Source organism: Bos indicus x Bos taurus, chromosome 13 (assembly GCF_003369695.1).
Source record: "Bos indicus x Bos taurus breed Angus x Brahman F1 hybrid chromosome 13, Bos_hybrid_MaternalHap_v2.0, whole genome shotgun sequence".
Taxonomy (NCBI): Eukaryota; Metazoa; Chordata; class Mammalia; order Artiodactyla; family Bovidae; genus Bos; species Bos indicus x Bos taurus.
Genome location: NC_040088.1, coordinates 8,697,237 through 8,719,411, shown reverse-complemented (window position 1 = coordinate 8,719,411; position 22,175 = coordinate 8,697,237). Strand labels below are relative to the sequence as shown.

Below are 22,175 nucleotides of genomic sequence, written 5' to 3'. Positions count from 1 at the left end.
ATGGCCTTGGTCAGCTTTGATCATTGTTCACATCCTGGGTCAAGTGGGAGTTTAAGGAGGGCTTTAGAGAACTTTCTCCTAAGATTCCTGTGGGTGGGGCCCTCTCTCCTAACTCACCCATTTCTCACTCAGGAATGATCCACTCCCACTGGAATACAAACGTTCCTTAATATCACTTGTTTAAAATCTCTCTGGACCTCTCTGTCTCAGTTCTGTTCCATTTCTCTATTCCCCAACCCCAACTACAGGAAAACCTCCCAAAGTACAGTCTAGACTCACTGTCTCCCACTCTCGCCTCAGTTGTTTGCAGCCTAGTTCCCACTCCACTCTTCCACTGAAATCACTCTCTTTAACACCTGTGAGCTTCCTTAGCCAGATCCAGTGGGTACTTCTCTGGGCTCATTTCATACCTCCTCTTGACTTGTTGGACTCAGTGGATAATGCCTTTTCTTCCTGAAATTTTTCTTCACTTGGTCTCTGGGTCAGCCCTTTTTCTGGGTTCTCTTCTTCTCTCACTGGCTAGATCTCCTGCTTTCCAACCTCTAAATGATGGCATGCCCTTGTGTTCAATCCCTTGATGCCTTCTCTGTGTATACTCATTCCTTGGGATCTTGTCTAGTCCCGCAGCTTTAAATAGCATCTCTCTGCTAAAGACTCTGTAACGCACACCCCCAGCATTATCCTCTCCCCTGAACTCGACTCAGATGATTCTTGGGAGCCAAAGAGGCATCTCAACCTACCTGTTTCAACTGAGCTCTTGGGCTCCACCTTCCAAACACACTTATCCATGGGTAGTCACCACGTTAATAAAAGACAACATCATCTGCCCTCAATCAAATGTAACACCTGATCAGTCCTAAAATCTAGGGACCTGTAAAAGCTCCTTATCCTGGCACACAGTTTCTCACCCTTGGCACTATTGACAATTTGAACTGAATTATTCTTTGTTGTGGGGGATGGTCCATACATTCCGGGAGGCTTGATGTCTTCCTCCAGGAGGCAGTGGGATCCATGGACAAATGCTAGGCCCATTCAGGGTCAGTCTTCCTCCCTCTGTCTTAGGCCCTAACATACATGTGAGTGAAGGGACATGATGATGAATCTGTGGCTCAAGGTCATGCAGTCTCTACCCACTGGATGCCAGTACCACCCTCCTCCAGTTGTGATAACCAAAAATGTCTCTGGATATTGCCAACTGTTCCTTGGTGGGCAACAATGCTCCAAGTTGAGAAATATTGCTCTAACATAACAAATATACAGACAGGTAGACGCTTCATGAGTGTACATTTCAATACATTTTCATAAACTGAACATGACTGTCTCATGAACATCCAAATCAAGAAATAAAATATTCTGAGCACCCTAAAAGCTTCCTTATGCCTCCTTTTAATCACTACCCCCTCACCCCTTTTGAACTGTGGTGTTGGAGAAGACTCTTGAGAGAAAATTCTGGGAGATGGTGAAGGACAGGGAAGCCTGGCGTGCTGCAGTCCATGGGGTCGCAAAGAGTTGAATACGACTTAGTGAAAGAACAAAATACACTCTTCTGTGTCTGGCTTTTGTTCCATGATATTTGTCAGGTTTATCCACATTGATTGTGAATTATAAGATCGTTCATTCCCCCTATGGCACTCACTCTATGAATGTACGTTCATTCCCACTATGGCACTCACTCTATGAATGTACGTTCATTCCCACTATGGCACTCACTCTATGAATGTAACACCACTTATTTGTCCATTTTACTGTTGATGGCTACTTGGGTAACTTTCAGTTTGAGGCTATCATGAATAATACTGCTAGGAACAATCCTGTCAATGTCTTTTGGTCAACAGGAGCTGTCGCTTCTTTGGGGCACAAACCTTGGAGTGGAATTGCTGAGTAGACAGGCATGTCTAATTAGGCTCAGCTTTAGCTGACTGAACAATTATCCAAAGTGATTTTGCCCAACTATACTCCTACCAGCAGTGCATGAGAGTCCAGGAGCCCTCCTTGACTCCTCTTTCCTTTACATGCAATGTACAATCCAGCAGCAGGTGTAGGTGTAGGTTTCCACTTCCAAAATGTATCCGAAATGGGACTGCCACCACCCCAGCCTGGCGATCATCGCCTCTTACCTGCTGGTTGCAGGAGCCTCCTAATTAGACTCCCAGCTTCCACTCCTGCCCTTAGCTGAGTCCTCACCCAGCAGCCAGAGTGATCCTGTTAACATGTAAGTCACAGCACATCGCTCCCCTACTCAGAAACTTCCCATGGCTTCTCCTGTAGATAAGACTCCAGACTCCTTGACAAAGACTTCAAGTCACAGTATGATCTGCTCTCCTCTCCCCCACCTCATCTCCGCCCCATCACTCACCTCTCCACTCATTCTGCTCCAGACACCCTGGCCATTTTGTTGCTCCCTGAACTGTCTTAGAGCCCTTGCACTTGCTATTTTCTCAGCTAGAGGGCTCTTCCCTCAGATCTTTGCTTAGCTGGCTCCTTCTCATCTGTGAGGGCTCAAGTCAAATACCACATCTTCTGAGAGGTCTTCTTACTCCATCCCTTAAAGTAGTCCTTCCCCTTAGTCATTATCCCTTGACCCCACCTTTTCTTCTTAACATATACCACAATCTCAAATTGTCCTGTCTATGCATTTGCTCACTTGTAATCTTTCTCCTCTCACTCATTAGAATGTAAGCCCCATGAGGACAGGAAGCCAGTCCATCTCATCCGATGCTATATCCCAGTGTCCCAACCAGTGCCGCAAACGCAGGGGCGCTATCAAGATGTGTTGAGTGAATGAAATCCAGTTTAGGAGACCTGAAAGTGAAGTCGCTCAGTCCTGTCGGACTCTTTGCAACCCCATGGACTGTAGCCTACCAGGCTCCTCCGTCCATGGGATTTTCCAACAAGAGTACTGAAGTGGGTAGCTATTCCCTTCTCTAGGGGATCTTTCTGACCCAGGAATCGAACCCGAGTCTCCTGCATCGCACGTAAATGCTTTACTGTCTGAGCCAGCAGGGAAGCCCTGACCTAGGCGAGGAGAACCCGAGCTCCAGGAGCCGCACACGGGGACACCTGGTGCCGGGGTGGCTCTCAGGAGCGGGTTGGACCCTCAGGCGCTTCCAGCGGAATTGAGAGCCCAAGGCCCCAGAGCCACGTGGCCAAACACGGAGGCACAAAGCCCGGCGGGCACTAGGACCCTGCGCGGCGCCGCGGCCGGCGGGGGGCGGCCGGCGGGGAGGGGGAATCCGCTCCTTCTGCCTCCCGGAGCCGGGTTGCGGCCACTTGTGCGATCCGGGCCGGTTCCGCAGCCGCCCGGCCCCTCTCCGCACCATGAGCCGCAGGTTCACCGTCACGTCGCTGCCCCCGGCGGGGCCCGCCGGGGCCTCTGACCCGGGGCCCCACGGGCCTTCAGCCGCAGACCGCCGCCGCCGCCTCTCAGGGGGAGACGCCAAAGGTAGAGGCCTCGGGGGGCGGGGCTTGTAGGGTGGGCGGGGCGAGTCAGGGGCGGGGCCACGGCGAGCGGGCCTTTGGTTGGGAGGGGAGGGACCGGGACCGGTGGGGAGAGGGTCAGTACCCTCGGAAGGCCGAAGAAGGGAGAGGAGCTGGGCGCTGGGGAACCGGAGAGGGCTGCAGGAGCAATGATGAGGGGAGGGGCCAGATTTGAGGTGGGCGGGGACACACGGAAGAGGGTGGAGCTAGAGGCGAGGGGGCGGGTCTTATGCTACGAAGGCTAGGGCCTCGGGAGCTGGGCCGGGGCGCAGTCAGGGGGAGGGGTCATCTCGGGTAGAGGGCGGAGCTAGAGGCGAGGGGCGTGTCTTATGATACCAAGGCTAGGACCTCGGGGGCTGGGCCATCTCGGGTAGGGGGCGGGGCAGTAGCGAGGGAGAAGGCGGGGCTAGAGGGAGGGAGAGGGCGGGCCGTGTGGGTCCAGAGCCAATGGGAGGAGGTAAGACCATCCTAGTTTGCGGACAGAAAAGGGCGGGACCAAAGACGAAAGGGTTCGGGCCAGTAGTGTACCGAGTCGACGGAGGGAAGAAACATGGACCTGGGTCGCTAGGTCTCCAATCCTTAGTGCCTCAAGAGGCGTCGCGGACAGCGCCTTGGGGATCCCGGGAAGAAGACAGGAGAGAGAAGTTTGGGACCCCTGGCAGCTAAGATCCTGGGCGCAATCCGTGGGGACACTAGTCCTGTCCCTGCGGGATTCACTTAGCTCCCTCTGCTCCAGCTCCCCAAGCGGTGGGTGGAGCCAGCTCTGGCGGGAGCAGGGGCATCTTCCTGGAGGACCCATCGCGGTGGTCTTATAATGGAAGTTACATGCAGGGTACAGACGAGAGAGGAGGAAAGGGATCCTTCTAGGCTTCGGTGAAGAATTAGCATCCTGGATGCACATGCACTCGTCTCCGCAGGGGCCCCTTTATGCCCCTCGGGTCTGGGAGGAAGGTGGAGAATTCGCTTGAAGTGGCCCCAACGTGGGGAGGAGGAGCCTCCTCGGGCCACCAGGGGTCGCTGCTGAGCCGCAGGTGAGCTCACCCTGACCCCAGCAAACTTAAGCACCAAAAACCCTTTTAGAGGTTTTATCTGGCGAACCTCTACATTGAATACATGACCAAACTGAGGCCTAAATTTCCTCAGGGCTCCAGTCCCGTGAACCAACCGCATACTGAACGTGGTCACTCGGATTATGGGGGGCTCTTTCCTTTCTTCATCTTTCCCATAATGTCCATCCCTTTTCTCATTTTCAGTGATGTTCTTACCATTCTTACAGATTTAAAAGTCAGAACTCTAGGAGCCATCAATGCCTCCTTTTCTCTTCCCACCAGATCTGAGTGGTCCTCATGTCTTGGTCACTTCCTTCAAAACTTATCCTGAATCTGGCCACATCTCTCCTTCTGACATCATCACCCTGCTCCAAACATCCATCATCTCTCATGTGACCATGACCCCAACCTCCTCACTAGTCTGCCTGCTTCCTGTTCATAAGCACCCCCATCATTTGTAAGATAAATGGCAAACCCTTTAGTTGGTCATTCAAAATCTCCCCTCATCTGCTTCTGGTATACCTGTCCCTGTTTTCCCCACCTCCATTAGCCAGGGAAACTCCTACTCACTCTGTAAGTTATAGCTCATTTAACCTTTTCTGAAACTCTTTCACTTTCTCTCACTTCCAGGCAGAGGCAGACATTCCTCTTCTGCCCACCCAGTGCACCATTATAGCACATGTCCCAGTGGATGGAAGTTATTTACTTGTGTGTCTCTTACGTCTCCAGGGCAGGGACCTCATCCTTTTACCTTCGTGATTTGACTGCCAAGTGCTCAGCTGGGCACTTAGTACGGCTTACTGCTCACTCGTCAGGTGAGGGGTGAGGAGCTGTAGGCTCCTAATTCCCCTACCTTTGCCTTCTCTCCTGCCATTCCCCATCCACTGGCCTGAAAATAAGATGGCTCTGTCTCTTATCTCAAGGTGACTGTTCAGTCTTCCTGTTCCTATTTCCAAGCTCCTGCATACTGAAGTAAAATACAGCTCCCAGTGTTGGGTGTGCAGGTGTGTGTGCAAATTGGATGTGAATCTGGAATGCCGTGGGCTTATGGCAGAGGCGGTGTGTGTGTATCTTTGTATGTCTTGAGGGAGAAGCATCCCACGTGAGCTCTGTTGACCCGTGGGACAGTCAGTGAGTCAGTGCTTATGTGTGTTACTGTATGCCAGTGTGCTGATTGGCATGTTGATGTGTGTATTTCTGTGTCTGTCTGTGGGGTGGGTACCTGTGTGCATGAGCTTACACATGCACATGCTTCCATCTTGAGAGTAATTTGGGGATTTTTTTTCCCCTAACTTTAAACTTGTTATTTTGTATTGAGGTATAGCCGATTAATAATGTTGTGGTAGTTTCAGGTGAACAGGGAAGGAACTCAGCCATGCATACACAAAACTCCCCCAAACCTCCCTCCCATCGAGGCTGGCACATAACATTGAGCAGAGTTAAGGTCCTTTAATTCTAAAATGGTTATCCATTTTAAACATAACCGTGTACATGACCTTCCCAAAATCCCTAACTATTCCTTCCCCTACTTTGTGGATTTTTAACCTCTTAGGCCCTGAGACAGCCTCCAGCATCTCTCCTTGGTAGGCCAGTGTGTGGGGAAGTAGATAAGAGCTCCCTAGGAGAACTTAAAATTTGGTGGTATCTTTCCCCTAGCTGTTCTTGAGCCAGTACTCTGGCCCCAGGGGAACGCTCTCCCCACCAGCTGTCCTCACCCAGGTCCTAGGGGAGAGATGGCAGTATGTGGAAGGTGGGGGAAGGTTGGGGGAGGTTTTGTAGCTCATTTACATACAAGCGTTGTCTTTCATTCTGGACCCAGGGAGTGGAGTTTGTTGTCCCTGGGGGTGCTTCCTGCTGCCAGAGGAGAGGAGGGGATATGACTTATGGGGGAGGAATGAAGCAATTCAGAAGCTGGTCCTTGAATCTACCACTAATCCTGGGCTGCAGTCCACACGCCTCAGTTGCCTCATCTATACCAGGGGAAGATTGATGATTACTTGGCTGGACCTGGGATCAATTGTTACAACTCTGAGCTACTCCTCCATCCTTTGTATTGCTCCTTGCTATGTCCGTTTCTTATGGAGGAAGACAGAGCCTTGGGAAGAGTGCTGGGCCTGGTTAAGACTAACAGGAGTTGAGATGTGTCCGCATGGAGTGAGAGGGAGCCAACTTGTGCCAGGGGGATGGAGCAAGACCACAGTGTAGCCCATTCACACTCTAGCCCAGGCTCTGTGGTGTGGCCTTGGGCACATTGCTTCCCCTCTCTGGGCCTCAATTTCCCCAGCTGTATATAAAGAAGTTGAACAGGAAGCTATCTGAGGGTCCTTCTAGCCATTAAAATGCTTAGATTCTTTGATGATCTAGAAAGATGATGTTCTCTACCTCCCCCATACCCAAACCTCATGTTTCAGTCTCTATCTGTAAATTGGGAAGAACAACACTGAATTATTGGTATAAATATCTGATCTGGAGATCTCCAGCCTATCCAAGGAGTTCTCTGGTCACTCACTCCTCAAGTCAGGACTCTGAACCTCACTGCCCACTACCTCAGCCCAAGGTGAGCCTTGGGAATCACCATGGCAACAAACTGGTTATGAACAGGGCTGTAGTTGCCATGGTGATGGGCTGCTCTCTCTCTCTCTCTCTCTCTCTCATCCCCCTCACCTCCCCTCCCCTCTTCTCAATGAACCAGAGTGATCTGCGGGCACCAGCTTCTCCAGGTGGGGTGGGGATGGGGGTGGGTACAGTGAGAAGGGGGTCCTGATTGAGAAAGAGGGAAGATGGACTGAATCTATAGAGGAATGGGGGGCTGTCGGGGTGCCATTGCCATGGTGACCGGGCTGCAGCCTGTTAATTAAGCCCCCGGTTACCACGGAGATGATGGTGGTTGACGTGTCTGCAGCGGGCCCTATGTGTGTGTGTGGGGGTGTGTGCTCTGCCCCAGACTCATCAATTCATGGCAAGAGCTTGGGTTCCAGAGGAGGGGCCCTCCCAGTGGGGGAGAGAAGGGTGAAGAACGGAGTTCAGGGCCTTAGCTCCATGAGGCCAGAGCTGGGGGTGGGTGGGTTAGGCCGTGGGGATAATGATATAGAGACAAGGGTGGATAGGGACTGAGCCAGAAAGAGGAACACTATGCCTACCTTCCATAGAAAGAGGACCCCGTCAAGTGGCTCCAGTTTCTTTCAAACAGCTCCTTGTCCTGATTCAGTGGCTGGGACCCTGGGCTGAAGTTCAGGGAGCCAGATTCTAGGCCCTAGGCTGCCACAGGTTCATCCCATGGAGCGAATTCATAGCTTTCCATTTCTATTTTCTTTCAGTTTCTTCCAATTTCCCCAGATAGGAGGACTGGTTAAAAAATAATTTACAAAATTCCTTCCAGTGTCCAAATCCTGATATTAGGAGGCAGTTCCCCTGACTTTTTTTTTTCTCTCTCTCTCTTTCTGAGAAGCATAAGTGGAAGGGGAGATGAATTTTAGAGACTCAGAGTTGAGAAATAAGACCCGTGCCAGGCTCTGCACCTCGTGATGATTTAATGAGAGGATGCCCCTGGCCCTAGATCCTCCGAGGGCTCTTGGTGGGTATGGGGTGCTGAGCTTGCAGCCATGTTCCTGGGGCTCAGAGCTGATGGTCACCCTTACTGGCCAAGGCCAGGCTGCCAGTGGAGGAGGTGCCTGCGATGTGTTTTCTGAAAGCCTCACTGCAGAGGCTTGGCCTGAGGCCAGAATGGGGATCAGTCTTCTTGAGAGGTGGGGGCTGTGAACCAAAGGACTGGGGTCTCCCCTTGTGGCTGTCTCCTCTGTTGGTCTTGGCTCCTCTTGAAGAGCTCCATGGATTTGGTCTGAGATAAATGGAGAATTTTCAGGGTGGGAAGAAGGCCCAGGGATTATGCAGCCTCACTCTTTCATTCTATAGACGGAGATACTCAGGGCCTGAGAGGAACCCAGCTTTGCCCAAGGAAATGCAGAGTTTTGGGGCAGAGGACAGGACAGCACCACTATCCCCTGAATCCTGGATGCCTTGTCAGATAGGAGGTCTGGTGAGGGTGCCCAGGTGGGACACCCAGGGGAAGAGGACCATGCCTGCCTTCATCTTCTCCCTTGGGATCTAGATTTTCTCTGTGGGTGGGCTCAGTCCCTCTCTGAGTGGCCAGGGCTCTGGACCACAAATGGGAAATACTCCCAGGGGAACATCCCAGACCCAGGATTGCTGAAAAACCTCAGCACTTATTTCTCAGCACTTCTCAAACACACTACACATGTTACTGTATGACTTGTCTCTACAGAGTAGTAGAAAAGCATATTGGTGGTGGTGGTGGTTTGTGAAATGCAGTGCTTAAAAATTTCTTGAACACTAGCCTACCCACCTGCAATCCCTTTAACCCCTGTCACCAATTTAAACTCATTTCAATTTTTGTGTGTGGGTGGGTGGTTTTCTCTCTGGGAAAGCCAAGAAGGCCAATTCTCACACTTTGTCTGAATAGCTAGCTCTCCACCCTAAAGAGTCCTTCCAGTGTCCATAAAATCCAGTGAAGGGGTTATTTTACTGGAGGATGCCTCAGAGTCCCACTTCAGTTAGCTGCTGAAGACTCGGTGGTTGATCCAATCTGAAGCCAGCGACACATGGGTGACAACAGAATCTGAGCCGCAGGCCCTGTCCATGGTCCTGAAAAACTCATGTCCTAGAACTGGATCGCTAGAGGTGCAGATTTATTTTTTCTAGGACCCTTGAAGATCTTCTGGGCCCACCTCCAGTTGCAAGCTGAGAGGCCACTCTGGCCCTGCACCTATAAAGCCTGAGCACAAGAAAAGGGAGAGAGTTCATCTCCAACCCAGTCCCTGTTCCTTTGTTAGTAGCCAAGGATGAGAGGCACTGAGCAGTTTGGATATGATTGCATTTTTGCCTCTTCTTTTGGAGGCAGGACCCATTTCAAAAGAGGTTATGTTGAGGAAAAGAGTCCTAAACTGGAATAAAGGAAACTGGATTCTAGACCAAGTTCTGCCATTCACTGGTACTGTGTTCATAGGCAGTCATTTCCCCCCATCCCCATCAACAGTGAGCCTTAGCTTTTTCACCTGTAAAATGAAAGCTATGCATTAGCTAAGATGATTGAAGCCATCCTCTCCAGGCCTGGAACTCCCCTGAAACTTAGAGGGCTACTGTTGGGAGCTTGGGTGAGTCTCAAAATCATTTGCCCTAAATCTGCTCTCCTCATTGGATGTTTCCATCTTGCTGGGGCTCAAAGGGTCCGCACTGCTGATGCCACTTCCTGAGGTCTTTCCCCATAGGCTAAGTCTGGAGTCTTGGGTGCTGAGGGGGTCCCAGGACAATCAAGCTTCTAGGGGACTGGTGTCAGGGGAGGGGGAGGAACGCAGAAAGCATGTCAGCTCTGGAATCCTCAGAAAGCAATCCTGGATTAGGGGATTAGACACTCCCGCCCCAGGAGAAAAATCTGGTCCCAAACCGACAGGCGGCCTCATTCTCCCCTCCCCCACTCCATTCCTGGCCAGCATGCGACCGGCCTGCCCTCCCCAGAGGCTGCACCATCCCCAGTGGGGAATCAGCGCTCCAGAACCTCATTGCCGCCTTCTCTCCTCCTCACCACCTCTCCTTCCCAGGTTCCTTGCGTGGGGCTTGGGGTGGGGTCCCTTGTTTTGGGACTCCAGTAATTTGCCTTTGAGGTGAGACGCTGAGACCTCTATCGGTCTAAACAGAAAGAAAGGGTTCACTGCTACTCCTCAGACTCATGCCTCCCATTTTAAGCCAGGATGAACCAGACAGTTCAGCCCCTGACCCTGACCCCCCGGGGGCCAGCATGGTACTTGAGTTAAAGGCTCTGGCCTTCGCACATCCCTAGCTCCAGCCTCCTGAGCAGCGATTGTGGGCGAGGGCAGGATTCCACAGCGTTCTTCAGGGCCGGCCTCCCCAGCTTTGCAGACAAGCTCTCCAGGGACCCATATTCCACGGCGCGCTCCCCCTGCCGCCTCAGATCCCCGCATATTCCCTCTAGGGGTCAGCCCAGACCCCCGGCCAGGCAGCCGCTGCGGGGCCGCCTCCCCGCGGCCGCGACCTAGTTCCCTGCCGTTATTTTTAGGGCGCGGGATGGCACCTGCCCACGTGCCGGCCCCGCCTGCGCCGGAGAGTGGGGGGCGGGCAGAGCTGCGTCTGCTCCCGGGAGGCGAGGCCCCCGTCTCCCGCAGCACCCTCTACATCCCACCGGTGCAAGCCCCCAGGTTCCGTGCGAGGGGGCCTCCGGGAGCGCACTGCCCGCCCCTCATCCCCTCTTCTTCCTCCCTCCCTCGCTCCCCCCCCCCCAAAACCCAGCCAGTGGCTCACGCCTCCTGCATACGGGATGAGGTGAGCCGCGCCGCCGCTGAGAGGGGGCGCGCGCGGGTGTGAGCGTGTGTCCGTGTGCGAGTGTGTGTGCGCCAGGCGGGCGGGCACTGCAGCTTCTTCCTCCGTGGAGCGGAGAGCGAGAGAGCTAGAGCGAGCGAGAGAGCGGCGAAGGCAGGCAGAGGGGCGCGGGCGAGGCGGCGCAGCCATCCCCGGGCCCGGCGCCGCGCCGCCACCATGCTAAACAACCTGACGGACTGCGAGGACGGCGATGGGGGAGCCAACCCTGGTAAGCGATCGGGGGCGGCGAGGAGAGGAAGCAGCTCTGGGGTTAGAGGCAGAGCCGGGGGCCGCCTCCTTCGGAGGCGAGGCTGGGATTGACCCGGGCGGTGGGCGCCCAAGTCGGCCTGGAGCCCAGCTCCATTGGAATGCGCCAGGCGCCGTGCGAGGTGCTGGAATGTGCCGCACCCGGGGCCAGGACGGGGGGCCGAGGGCTTGCCACTGCCCACGGCCCGGGGGCAGACGTGGGCTAGCTAAGCGGGGGAGTCAGTGGGAACGGGTTGGAAGAGCTAGAATGGGCTGACGTGGAGCTCGACGGGCGGGAGGAGGGCTCCTTTTCCCGAGAAGGGACCCTGGAGTCCTGGCGCAGAGCGCGGGTGTTGGGGGGGCGCAGTCTGCTGCAGTCCCTCGCTTTGAGACTTCCAGCTGAAAGGTGGGGGGAAGGTGCCTATGGGGGGGGGGGGTTGGAGGCATATGACAGCCCCCGTCCGGCTGCGGTGTCTCCTTAAGGGGTCACTTGATGCAGTCCGGGCCCCCTCCCCCAAAGCTGCCCGAGATCCAACCTCCGACTGAAGCGAACCTCCTCCGGGGATTTTCAGCTCTACTTTGCGGAATCTCCTTCTCCCTCTCGCGTTCCCATGGGTTCCTTTTCAGGACGGGAAGCAAGATCACCCTCTTTTCTTTCCCCTTTCCCTTTCCTCTGGGTACTCTGGGATAGCTGTGAGGTTTCCAGGGTGGGGCAGAGGGGAGTCTCTCTACTCAGCTCTGCTAGCTTCCCCAGTGAGGCCTCAGGAATGGGGTCCCAGCGGCCGAATCCCCGGCTCCGTGGCGCGGACACTGCGGACGCGCTGCGGTGGGTGCGGAGACTCGCTAGGACCAGAGGGGCTTGGAGCGAGTCCGTTGGCGGCTCCCGCTCTCCCCCGCCCTCCTCCGCGGTTTCCCTGCTCTGAGGTCTTCGAGGCCAGCCACCCCCTCGGGCTCCCAGGCCCCCCGCCGCCCCCCAGCGGTCTCAGCCATCCATCACGGCTGTCAGCCGCCCCCACCCCCCACCCTCCAGCGGCGCTGCGTCCCTTGCGCACTAGCGCGCCTCATGCTCTGGCTGTCTGCGCTCAGCGCCTTCAAACGCTCCCCTGGGCATTGCTTGACCCTCTGGTCCAAGACTCCTGCAGAGCTCCCCCCGGGGAAGGCCCAAGGGTCCTAAAGGCTCAAAGCGCAGGGTCTTTCAGGGACAGGCAGCCTGGACTTGAAGTCCTCCGGATCCTGGGTCCAAGTCAGAGCCAAGTGGCCGCTTGGAAGGCTGTGGACACCAGGGTCCCTCATCCTCTGACACCCCTTCTTCCTCCCTGAAGCTGAGTAGGGGCAGGAACTACTGACTGGCTAACTCATCCATCTCCCCAGTGACCCTGGGGTCAATCCGCAGGCGCCCTCCTCCATAGCAGGTTCAGGCTTCGGGAAGCGGGTGGTTTGGCAAAGTCTAGTCTGCAGCAGAGCCGGGCATCCCGTCGCTGCTCCTAGGGAACGGAGGTGGGGGCCGTCATCCCACATGGGAACCCCTTCAGATGTCTCCACTCTGAGGAGGGGGCTCTGCTCCCCCAGACACAGGGTTTGGTCCAGTCCCCCACGTCCTGCTTGCCCTACCCCTGACGACGGCGCCTTCCTGGGCCACGGGATTTCTGCAGGGTCTCAAGTGGCCTAGAAAAGAGTGTGCAGCAGGACTCCAACTAGGAACTCCCTTCAGTTCTACCCCCTCCCCACAAGTTTTCCAGACTCTGGGTGTAGCAGACTCGTCTGCAGACTTTCTCTCTGTCTCTCTCTCTCTGTCTCTCTCTCTCTCTGAGTGGCCAGGACCTGGGTCAGGCTTTTTGGCCCCAGAGAAAGAAGGCCTCCCAGTGGTGCCTGGAGACGGTGATGGGGGCTGGGGGGGCGGGGGCGGGGGTGGTCCAAGGACCTCTGGGGCTTTAGGGAAGACCATCAAACCGAAAAAATCCGGCATCTCTGAACTTAGGTTCTTGGAAATGTAGGAGACCTGGGTCCTGACCTCGGAGAGGTGGGAATGACCAGAGAAAGAAGGCTCCTCTGGACTAAAGAACACAAGGATATTGTCTCTGTCCCCCAGGTCTCCTTTCCTCTTGGGGTCTGACGCCGTCCCCTACTCCCCTCATCTGGCTTGGGGATTCCCCGAGGCCTTGCCCCAGGCCCCCAGGGGAGGCTCCTTAGCCCGCGCCGCTAGCCTGTTTCCTCCATGGGAGCTCTGGCGGCCGCAGCTTAATTGAAAGCCGATTCGGGCTGAGAGCTCCCAGGGGGCGGGGGCGAGGGCGGGGGCGGAGAGGGCTCAGCCTCCGTCTGGCCCGGCCTCTTGCGCGCGCGCCGCACGGCGATCTCCCAGCCTTCTGACTCCCGGCTAAGGGAAAGGGGGCGAGATCCTCCCTCGCGGTCCTGCCCCTCTGAGGGCTCGTGAAGCTCAACCCTCCCCCTCAACCGGGGTTCCAGGGAGGGGTCGAAATCAGTCCTGGCAGACCAGGCTGGGGGCCTGGCGTCCCGTCCAGACGGCGGGTGGAAAAGCGCGACTCAGGACAAGCCTACGAGCTGCCCCCTCCTCTGCCCTCATCTCCTGGCTGGGCTCCGGCCCGGAGTCTGGCTCCGCGCTGCGCGCCGCGTTACATAAGCCGCTGCGGGCGCGTGGCCGGCTCTGCTCCGCGCTGCGCTCTCTGCCCGCGCGGTCGCCATGGAAACCGGCGCGGAGCTGCTTCGATGCTGGGTCTCCGGCCAGGACGCCCTCTTTCCCGCCCTGCACGCTCCCCGCGCCCCCACGAAGGAGGAGGGGAGGGGTGTGAAAGGAATGGGGTGCTCTCGTGCCTGACGGTCCTAACCCCGAAGAGCCGCGGGGAGGAGAACCCACAGGAGACGGGGCCCCTAAATCTTGCCGCTGGGGAAAGGGTGTGGGATAGGGCGCCCAGGGTGGGTGGGGTACCACGTATATTAGTAATAATCGTGATTGTAATAGTAACAGCAGTAAGTACACTTATGTGCCCAGTACACACACGCCCAACAGGCATTATTTTACTTAATTCCCACCACAGCCCTGAATCAAACACGATTATTATCCCTTTGCAAAGTAGGAAACCGAGGCATAGTTTAAGTGACTTGCCCAAGGGGTGGACACAGCCAACGAAGTTGGGACTGGAACCTAAATCTTCTTGACTCCAGCCTGTTTTCCTAACCATTAAGAAATTTCTTCTCATCTCATCCCCAACCCCCTAGTTCCCACTATAATGTGGTGAGAACACGAGGCCTCTTGTCAGCATCTTAAAAATGAAGAGGGACCCACCTCACTTTTACTTCTCCTGTTCTCTAGCCCCAAAGAGCTCTTCCGAGACCCTGAGGGTCAGGAAGGGAGCCCGGGGGAATTCCCCTCAACAGACTTTTTGCTGAGCACCTAGTATGTGCCAGGCTCCCACTGGCAGGACCGGTCTGCTAGTCCCAGGAACTCATGGACGTGAGGAGAAGAGTGAGCTGGTGGAAGTCCTATCTGGGGGTCAGGAGTTCTTGGCTTGATGAGTGAAGTGGAGGTGGTGGCAGGAGACAGCGGGTGGTGGGTTTACCTTGAGGAAGTGAGCATCACTTCCACAGTTTTGAGTCAGGATGAGACTGGATTTATAGCAGGTCATGCTTTGGGGATGGACCCTGGCTGAGAGACTAAGGGAGGTTTCCAGGAGGAGAGGATGGGAAGGATTTGGGCAGAATGGAGATGGAGAGACAGAGAGGTCAGGAGATGAAGGGATAGGAAATTCAGAATATGTAGGGCCTCCACTTCACTTCTGTCTTGGTCATTGGAGAGTTTCCCCAGAGTCCACAGAGATATCTACTACTGGGATTCAGCCCTGAAAACTGAGAAAGTGTGATGGCTGGAACCAAGGGAGTGTGCCTCTGTGTGTGTAGGGGGGGATTGCTTATGTCTCTTTGAAAGGACCCTCTCCTTAATGCCCTGGAGACTTCCTCCTTGCATGATCTCATCCAGGCACATGGTTTCACACACTTGCTACACAACTTTTCATGGGTTACCCCTGATTCTCATGCCCAGTGTCTCTCCTGGGTCCCTGGCTGATCCAAGTGCTTCTGGACAAGTTCTCCTGAGTGTCCTACAGTGCCTCACTGTCAGTCAAATTCAGCCTCTTCCCCACCCCCAGTCTCCCTCTTTTCCTCCGTTTATTAAATAGCACCATCATCCACCCATTTACCTCTGCTAGAAATCCAGGCATTATCCTAGATCCCTCCTTCCCACATCCACACACATCTGGCATAGAAATATGTGCCAATAATTCTGGAGTCTGCTCACTTTTCCACACTGCTCTGGTCTGGGATATCACCAGTCCTTGCCCAGATTTCTGAAAGTCCTTAGCTTCTGCATTTTTTCTTTCTCTGTTTTTTTGGCCACATGTGGCATTTGGGATCTTAGTTCCCCAACCAGGGATTGAACCCATCCCCCCTTGCAGTGGAAGCATGGTGTCTTAACAACTGGACCATCAAGAAAGTACCCCCTAACTAACTTCTTTATTCTTCGTCAAAAGGCCAGAGTGATTGCTCTAAAACACAAATTTGTCCTTGGTACTTTTTTGCCTGAAACTCTTCAGTGACTTCCCATTGTCCTCTGGATGAAGTCCAAAGTCCTTAACGTGGTTGGCTAGTCATGTAAGGACCCAGCCCACACCTACCGTCCTAGCCTCATTTTCTTCATATGCTTCTCCTCCATCCTCCAGCGCCCCTCCCCTCATTCCCTTTCCTTAGACTCCTCCAGATCAAACTTCTTTCAGGCCCTCTGACCCAGTCCAGCTCACTCTTACCTCTGGGCCATCGAACGCGCTGTTCTGCTGTTCTATCTGCCTGGAACACCCTCCCGGCTCCCTCCCAGTGTAGCTGTTACTCATCCTTCAGTTCTCAGCCAACACGTCACTTCCTCTGGGAAGCCTTCCGTGACCTCCCAGGCTGGGCTGAGTGCTTCTCCCGTGTTCCCACAGTCCTTCGTTCATATTCTGCCACACAACTTACCACTCTGGGTTGGAAACGGCTGGCTATGGGTTTATCTCCCCTGCCTTTGTGTTCCCCGAGGGCAGCAATGGTCTTAGGCTGTGTTTTATTCCCCCACCCCCACCCCCACATCAGCATGCAAGAGACATCCAGTGAATACACAACGACTGCAGATGAACCAGGGACACAGGATATGCCAAAGGGGGTCACTTTTCCAAGAGGGGGAGTATCCTGGGGGCCTCCAGCTGAAGTGGTCTCTGCCTCCCCTCTAGGAAAGACCGTGCTTCCACCTCCCAAACACCAGGATGGGCCAGTTATGGTCAAGGAGGGAACTCTGGAGAGTCTAGGGTGCCCTGATGAATGAAGTAGGACCACCCCACCCCCCAACCAGAGCAAGGAAGCACTTCCACATTCATTAAATACCCTGCACATGTCAGGGAGTGCGCTAGGTTTATTATACAGAACTAAAATTCTGCAGGGGAGGTAGCATTAGCTCATTTTTTCAATGTGTGGACCAAGGTTCAGCGAGTTAAAGTGGCCACCCAGCTGGGTGCCCGGGCAGACGGGTGGCAAACAACTGATGCCGAGTTTCTCACTCCTCTGCCTTCTCAGGGGATGGCAACCCCAAGGAGAGCAGCCCTTTCATCAACAGCACCGACACAGAGAAGGGGAAGGAGTACGATGGCAAGAACATGGCCCTGTTTGAGGTGGGCTGCTTGGGGTCCTGGGACTCCCCCCACGATTCATCTCTGCCTTCATCAGCCGTTCCCTCCCTCCTTCCCTGGGGCACTGTCCCCTCCTCTCCATTGCTCCCTCAGGTCCGCCTTCTTCCTTGCCCTTTCCGCCTGCTCCTCCACTTCTTATCCTAACTCCCTCTCTCCCTGCCCATCTCATCCTAGTCTCAATGGCTTGCCTCCTGGTCCCCATCTCTCTCTGCCTCCTACCACCTAGCTCACCCTCCTCTAGACCCTGGCACCCCAGCACTGACAACTTCCCTCCACAGGAGGAGATGGACACTAGCCCCATGGTGTCCTCCCTGCTTAGTGGTCTGGCCAACTACACCAACCTGCCCCAGGGAAGCAGGGAGCACGAGGAGGCAGAAAACAATGAGGGTGGAAAAAAGAAGCCGGTGCAGGTGAGGGCCTTGGGGAAGAAGGGCTGGAGGGGAGAGAAGGTGGGGAGGAAAAAGGATTCAGGTGAAGGGATGGATGATGTAGACGGAAGGATAGGAGATGGAGGCAGAGGGAGGGGAAGGGATGGGAGATGAGGGGTAGAGATGGGGGTGGGGGGGGATGAAAGTATGGGGAAGAGGAGAGGGCCTGGGGTGCTGGTAGGGATGGGGAGGGCTGCAGAAACTGACGCCAGCCTCCCTGGCAGGCCCCCCGCATGGGCACCTTCATGGGCGTGTACCTGCCGTGCCTGCAGAACATCTTTGGGGTGATCCTCTTCCTGCGGCTCACGTGGGTGGTGGGCATCGCGGGCATCATAGAGGCCTTCTGCATGGTCTTCATCTGCTGCTCCTGTGTGAGTGACTCCCTCCCCTCGCCCATTCCCTGACAGCTGGGGCTTGAGCAGGGACCTGCGGGTGGGAGGGGAAGAGAAGAGGGGCGGCATGAGACCTGAGCTTTTTATAGGAAGCACTGCGTATAATCTTGGAGAGGAAATTAGGTCTGACTGGGCCTTCCAGCCTCTCCCAGGCTCATCCCTGATGGCCATCAACCAGGTGTCACCTGGACCCGTGTGTGGGTGCGGGTGCTGCAGACTCATTGATAAAAAGATAGGTGTTTGCTAATAAATCAGATCCACCTATAGCCCTGCCACAGTTAACATTTTGGTAGGTCTTGACTCACAAGAAAACGGGATGATGGGTCCCAAACAGGTCTGGCTGAATTCTTCCCATCCTCTCAAAAAACCCACATGTTCACTAACACCTACTTCCCGTGACATTTACGCTTCCTCACATGTGACCTGTGATTCCCCCCTCGACACGTATGGTAGCCAGTGCCGAAGCTGGTACACCTGCCTATTGAATAAACGAAGAAATGGAGGCTTAGAGAACTGAAGTGACGTGTCTCCTCCAGCCAGACAGCTGGTCAGAGGCCAAGCTGGGGTTTCCAGAGCTCTCTGATGGGAGAGCTCGAGTTCCTTCCCTGTGCTGGGTGAAGAAGAGGTTTTTCTGGACAAGAAGGACTTGGCAGGAGTAGGAGCTGGAACCGTACCAAGGAGAAGCTCAGCGGAAGAGGACTTGTGGGTTTGGCGGGTGTTTATGGGGTAGCCGCCACCCTGATGGTGATCTCTGTTCTCACAGACGATGCTCACGGCCATTTCCATGAGTGCAATCGCAACCAATGGTGTTGTGCCTGGTACGTGACTGGGGCTGCTTGGAGGGGAAGGGGGCCTGGCCAGGTGGGAGGGAGACCTGGACGGTTGGGAGGAAGGAGGGGCAGTGCCCAGAGCTTTGGGCGCCCTCAGGAACCCCGAAAGGCAATATTGCAGGTCTGAGACTGGGCTGTGATGTTTGTGGAGTCGGTGGGGGCAGCCCTCTTAAGGGGAGGGGAAGGAGGCTGTTGATGGTGTTGAACGGGGCAATGAAAGATCTCTTCCCTTTGCCTGAGACCCTCTTTGCCATCATCCTATTTTCTGAGCCATGACCTCCTTAGAGGGGTAATTAGCAACATGGTAATTAGTGCTGTAAAAGCCACTCAGAGTGTTTGGCTGGGTCTCCCACTACAGCCTGTAAGGCTTGTGAGGCCCAGTGCAACCCCCTTCCCACCACTGTCTCTGATCCCCTCCTCACGCCTAAAGCAGCCCAGGGTCCCTCGAACCTCTTGCCAATACTGGATTCTTTCTGCAGCTGGCGGCTCCTACTACATGATTTCCAGGTCTCTGGGTCCAGAGTTTGGGGGCGCCGTGGGCCTCTGCTTCTACCTGGGCACTACTTTTGCTGGGGCCATGTACATCCTGGGCACCATCGAAATCCTGCTGGTAAGAAGGGCTGGGGAGGAGGTGTGGGTCCCGGGCTGTCAGTCAGTTAACAGATGCTCTTGTAGGCTGGGTCACTCAGTAAAGCCGGAGGGATATCAGATGTGGTTCTCTCTTTAAAGAGTTCACAGTCTAGTTGGGGAGACAGGATACACTAATTATGTAACATGAACAGCTGTCGTTCATCAGGCACCCACTGTGCTCTCAGTAGAGTTCCAAGTGCTTTACAGTCATTAGCTTGAGTCCTCACGAGGTTTAAGTATTATTATGCCCATTCTACAAATGAGAAGCTCAGAGAGGTGAACCGACTTGCTCAAGGTCACTCGGCGACCAGCTGTCAGAGGTGGGTTGGGAAGAGTGCAGTCATGGTAGAAATGATAACAGTCATTTCCCTCAGTGATTGCCTACTATGTGCCAGGGTGTGGTGTGCTGGGCACTCTGTGGATGTTAATGGTAGAGGGCAGATGGCTGGCAGGTTGCAGAGAAGAAGGAGCTGAGAAAGAGATCTGTCAGAAGCAGTGACTGATGAGCAGTCGGGGCCCTGGGCAGTGTCTGAAGTGGGCAGCTGCTGACCTGGGTCTCAGTTCTTCCTGCCCCTGCAGGAGGAAGTGGGAGCTGAAGGTTCCTTAGTATACAGAGAGCCGGGCTGACATTTCCCAAACACTTATTCTACCTAGGTCCCGTGGCTGGCCATGTATCATTTTTATTCTCACGACTCTTGCATGAGTTAGATATCTTCATTTTACAGATGAGGAAGGCAAGGCTCAGAGAGTTAAAGGGACATGTGGAAGGGATATGAAACTGTGTCTTTCTGACTCTGAAGCCTGTGCATGTCCCCCCAACTGCACTGCTTTAGAGAACTAGAACTAACAGATGTTTCAGCTTCTGGCCTGGGGACAGATTGGAGAAGTCCAGGGTCAGGAAGGATAGATGGGGAATAAATGACCCAAGAAGCCAAATTTTGAGAGAATAATAATTGACCTCTATGGCTTTTACAAAATTTAAAAAGTATTATAAAAGCAATTCTACCTATTGAATTGGAAGATTAAAAAAATAAATTGGAAAAAATCAAAGAATGTAAAAAGGGAAATAACAGTCTCCTGAAGAAAGTCATCATTAACATTTTGGTGTATCCTTCTAGTTTTTGTTTTTCTTTATGATATTGCATTTGTCTTTATAAAACTCTATAGATTTCTCTAATAGTTCAAAACTCTCTTTGCAAATATCACTTACAACTGAAAATAACTTTTGTAACAATATAAATATATTAATATTTCATATAGAAATTATGGAAAATACAGATGTGCAAAAAGAATAAAGATTATTCACATTTTTACCATTCAGGGGAAACGACTGTTAACATTTTGATGTATCTACACACAGACAGACATATATACACACATATGTGTGTATATATTCACATGTAAGTACACATATATATATTTACAAAAATGAGATAAGACACATTCTCTTTAAAAATAGATTGTTTTTACCCAGTCTAACAGGGATAGCTTTTTTAAGTTGGTTCATATAAATCTTTGTTGTTCTTTTTAGTAGCTACATAATCTATTTGGAAATACCGTGATTAATTTACCTAATCCTCTAGGGATGAATGTCTAATTTGTATCTGCCTTTCTAATTAAATAATAAAGACAATAAATAATCATTAATACTTATACTTGATAACAAAAATGATAGAAATTAATAATTGCTCCTAACATTTTTGTAGTATCATTTTTTAATGACTGAATAATAACTAGTCTTTGTAGGACAGACCCTCTCATTGGATGTCCTTCCCAGTCTCGGATTACCGTAAATATGCTGTGAAGAGTTACCTTTTTCTCCAAAGCCCTGCCTGCACCTCAGGTTATTTCCTTGGGGTGGTTCTTCGTTGGCCCCCACTGGGTTACCTGCTTGACTGCCTCACCCCTTTCCCACAGGCTTATCTCTTCCCAGCCATGGCCATTTTTAAGGCAGAAGATGCCAGCGGGGAGGCGGCAGCCATGCTGAACAATATGCGTGTGTATGGCACCTGTGTGCTCACCTGCATGGCCACTGTGGTGTTTGTGGGTGTCAAGTACGTCAACAAGTTTGCCCTTGTCTTCCTGGGTTGTGTCATCCTCTCCATCCTGGCCATCTATGCTGGGGTCATCAAGTCTGCCTTCGACCCACCCAACTTCCCGTAAGTGCTGCTGCCCTGCGCCTCGGGCACCCTCGCCCTCCTCCCTGGCTGGTTTCAGGGTCTTCACACTAGTCTCCGCAACCCCCCACCTGCCCCTATCTCTCAGAATTGGAGTGGTTGTGGATTCAGAGTAAACTCTCTTGGGAGCGAAAACCTCTCCTGGTTTCAGGTAAATCTCTTTAGGGTGGGGTAAGTTTTTTTGGAGGTGGGCACAGTGTCCCTTGTGAGGGTCAACTGCTTGCTGGTGAACTGGGCTTCCCAGCTAGCTCAGAGGTAAAGAATTCACCAGCCAAGCAGAAGACATGGGTTCAACCCCTAGGTTGGGAAGATCTCCTGGAGTATGAAATGGCAACCCACTCCAGTATTCTTGCCTGGGAAATCCCATGGACTGAGTAGCCTGGTAGGCTACAGTCCATGGGGTCACCGAGTTGGACATGACTGAGCACGCTCACTCAGGTGGAGTTAGGAAGAGTCAAGTGGAAAGATTTCTGAAGGGATGACCAGTCTGTGTGAGGGAAAGCTTTCTTGGGTGGGGAACAACCTTCTGGAATGAGACAACCTCTTAGTGTTAAACACCTTCTCTATCGTAGGACAGGACACAGAAGAGAGGGTCTAGGGGTTCAGGTCCCTCTTGGTTCAGCCTCTCTCCCTAGGACACATTCCCCTACATACATAACAGGGCTCAGAAGGATGGCATATTGGGACTGCTGTCCATGGTGCTGAAACAGCATCGCAGGAAAGCAGTAGTTCTCTGCCCTGGCTCATACTAGAGTTACTTGGGAGGGAGGAGATTCCCCAGAGGGCCAGTGGTTAGGAGCTTTGAAAAAACGCTGATCCTGGGCTCCATCCCA

At 53.6% G+C, this 22,175-nt stretch overlaps 1 protein-coding gene across 2 annotated transcripts in view; it reads left to right on the top strand.

Annotated features, from left to right (window-relative positions):
• The first annotated feature begins 3,261 nt into the window (after positions 1-3,261).
• The window catches only part of SLC12A5 (solute carrier family 12 member 5), a 38,049-nt gene continuing 19,135 nt past the window's right edge, over positions 3,262-22,175 (top strand). Inside the window, exons 1-7 of one of the 2 annotated variants that reach the window (XM_027558384.1) lie at positions 3,262-3,442; positions 16,773-16,867; positions 17,164-17,295; positions 17,538-17,684; positions 18,469-18,523; positions 19,015-19,145; positions 21,083-21,324. In XM_027558384.1, the coding sequence (XP_027414185.1) occupies positions 3,319-3,442; positions 16,773-16,867; positions 17,164-17,295; positions 17,538-17,684; positions 18,469-18,523; positions 19,015-19,145; positions 21,083-21,324 (926 nt within the window). In that variant the 5' untranslated portion in view covers positions 3,262-3,318. Of the gene's footprint in view, positions 3,443-10,712; positions 11,146-16,772; positions 16,868-17,163; positions 17,296-17,537; positions 17,685-18,468; positions 18,524-19,014; positions 19,146-21,082; positions 21,325-22,175 lie in introns of those variants that run through there. The other variant, XM_027558386.1, reaches the window with a different exon arrangement.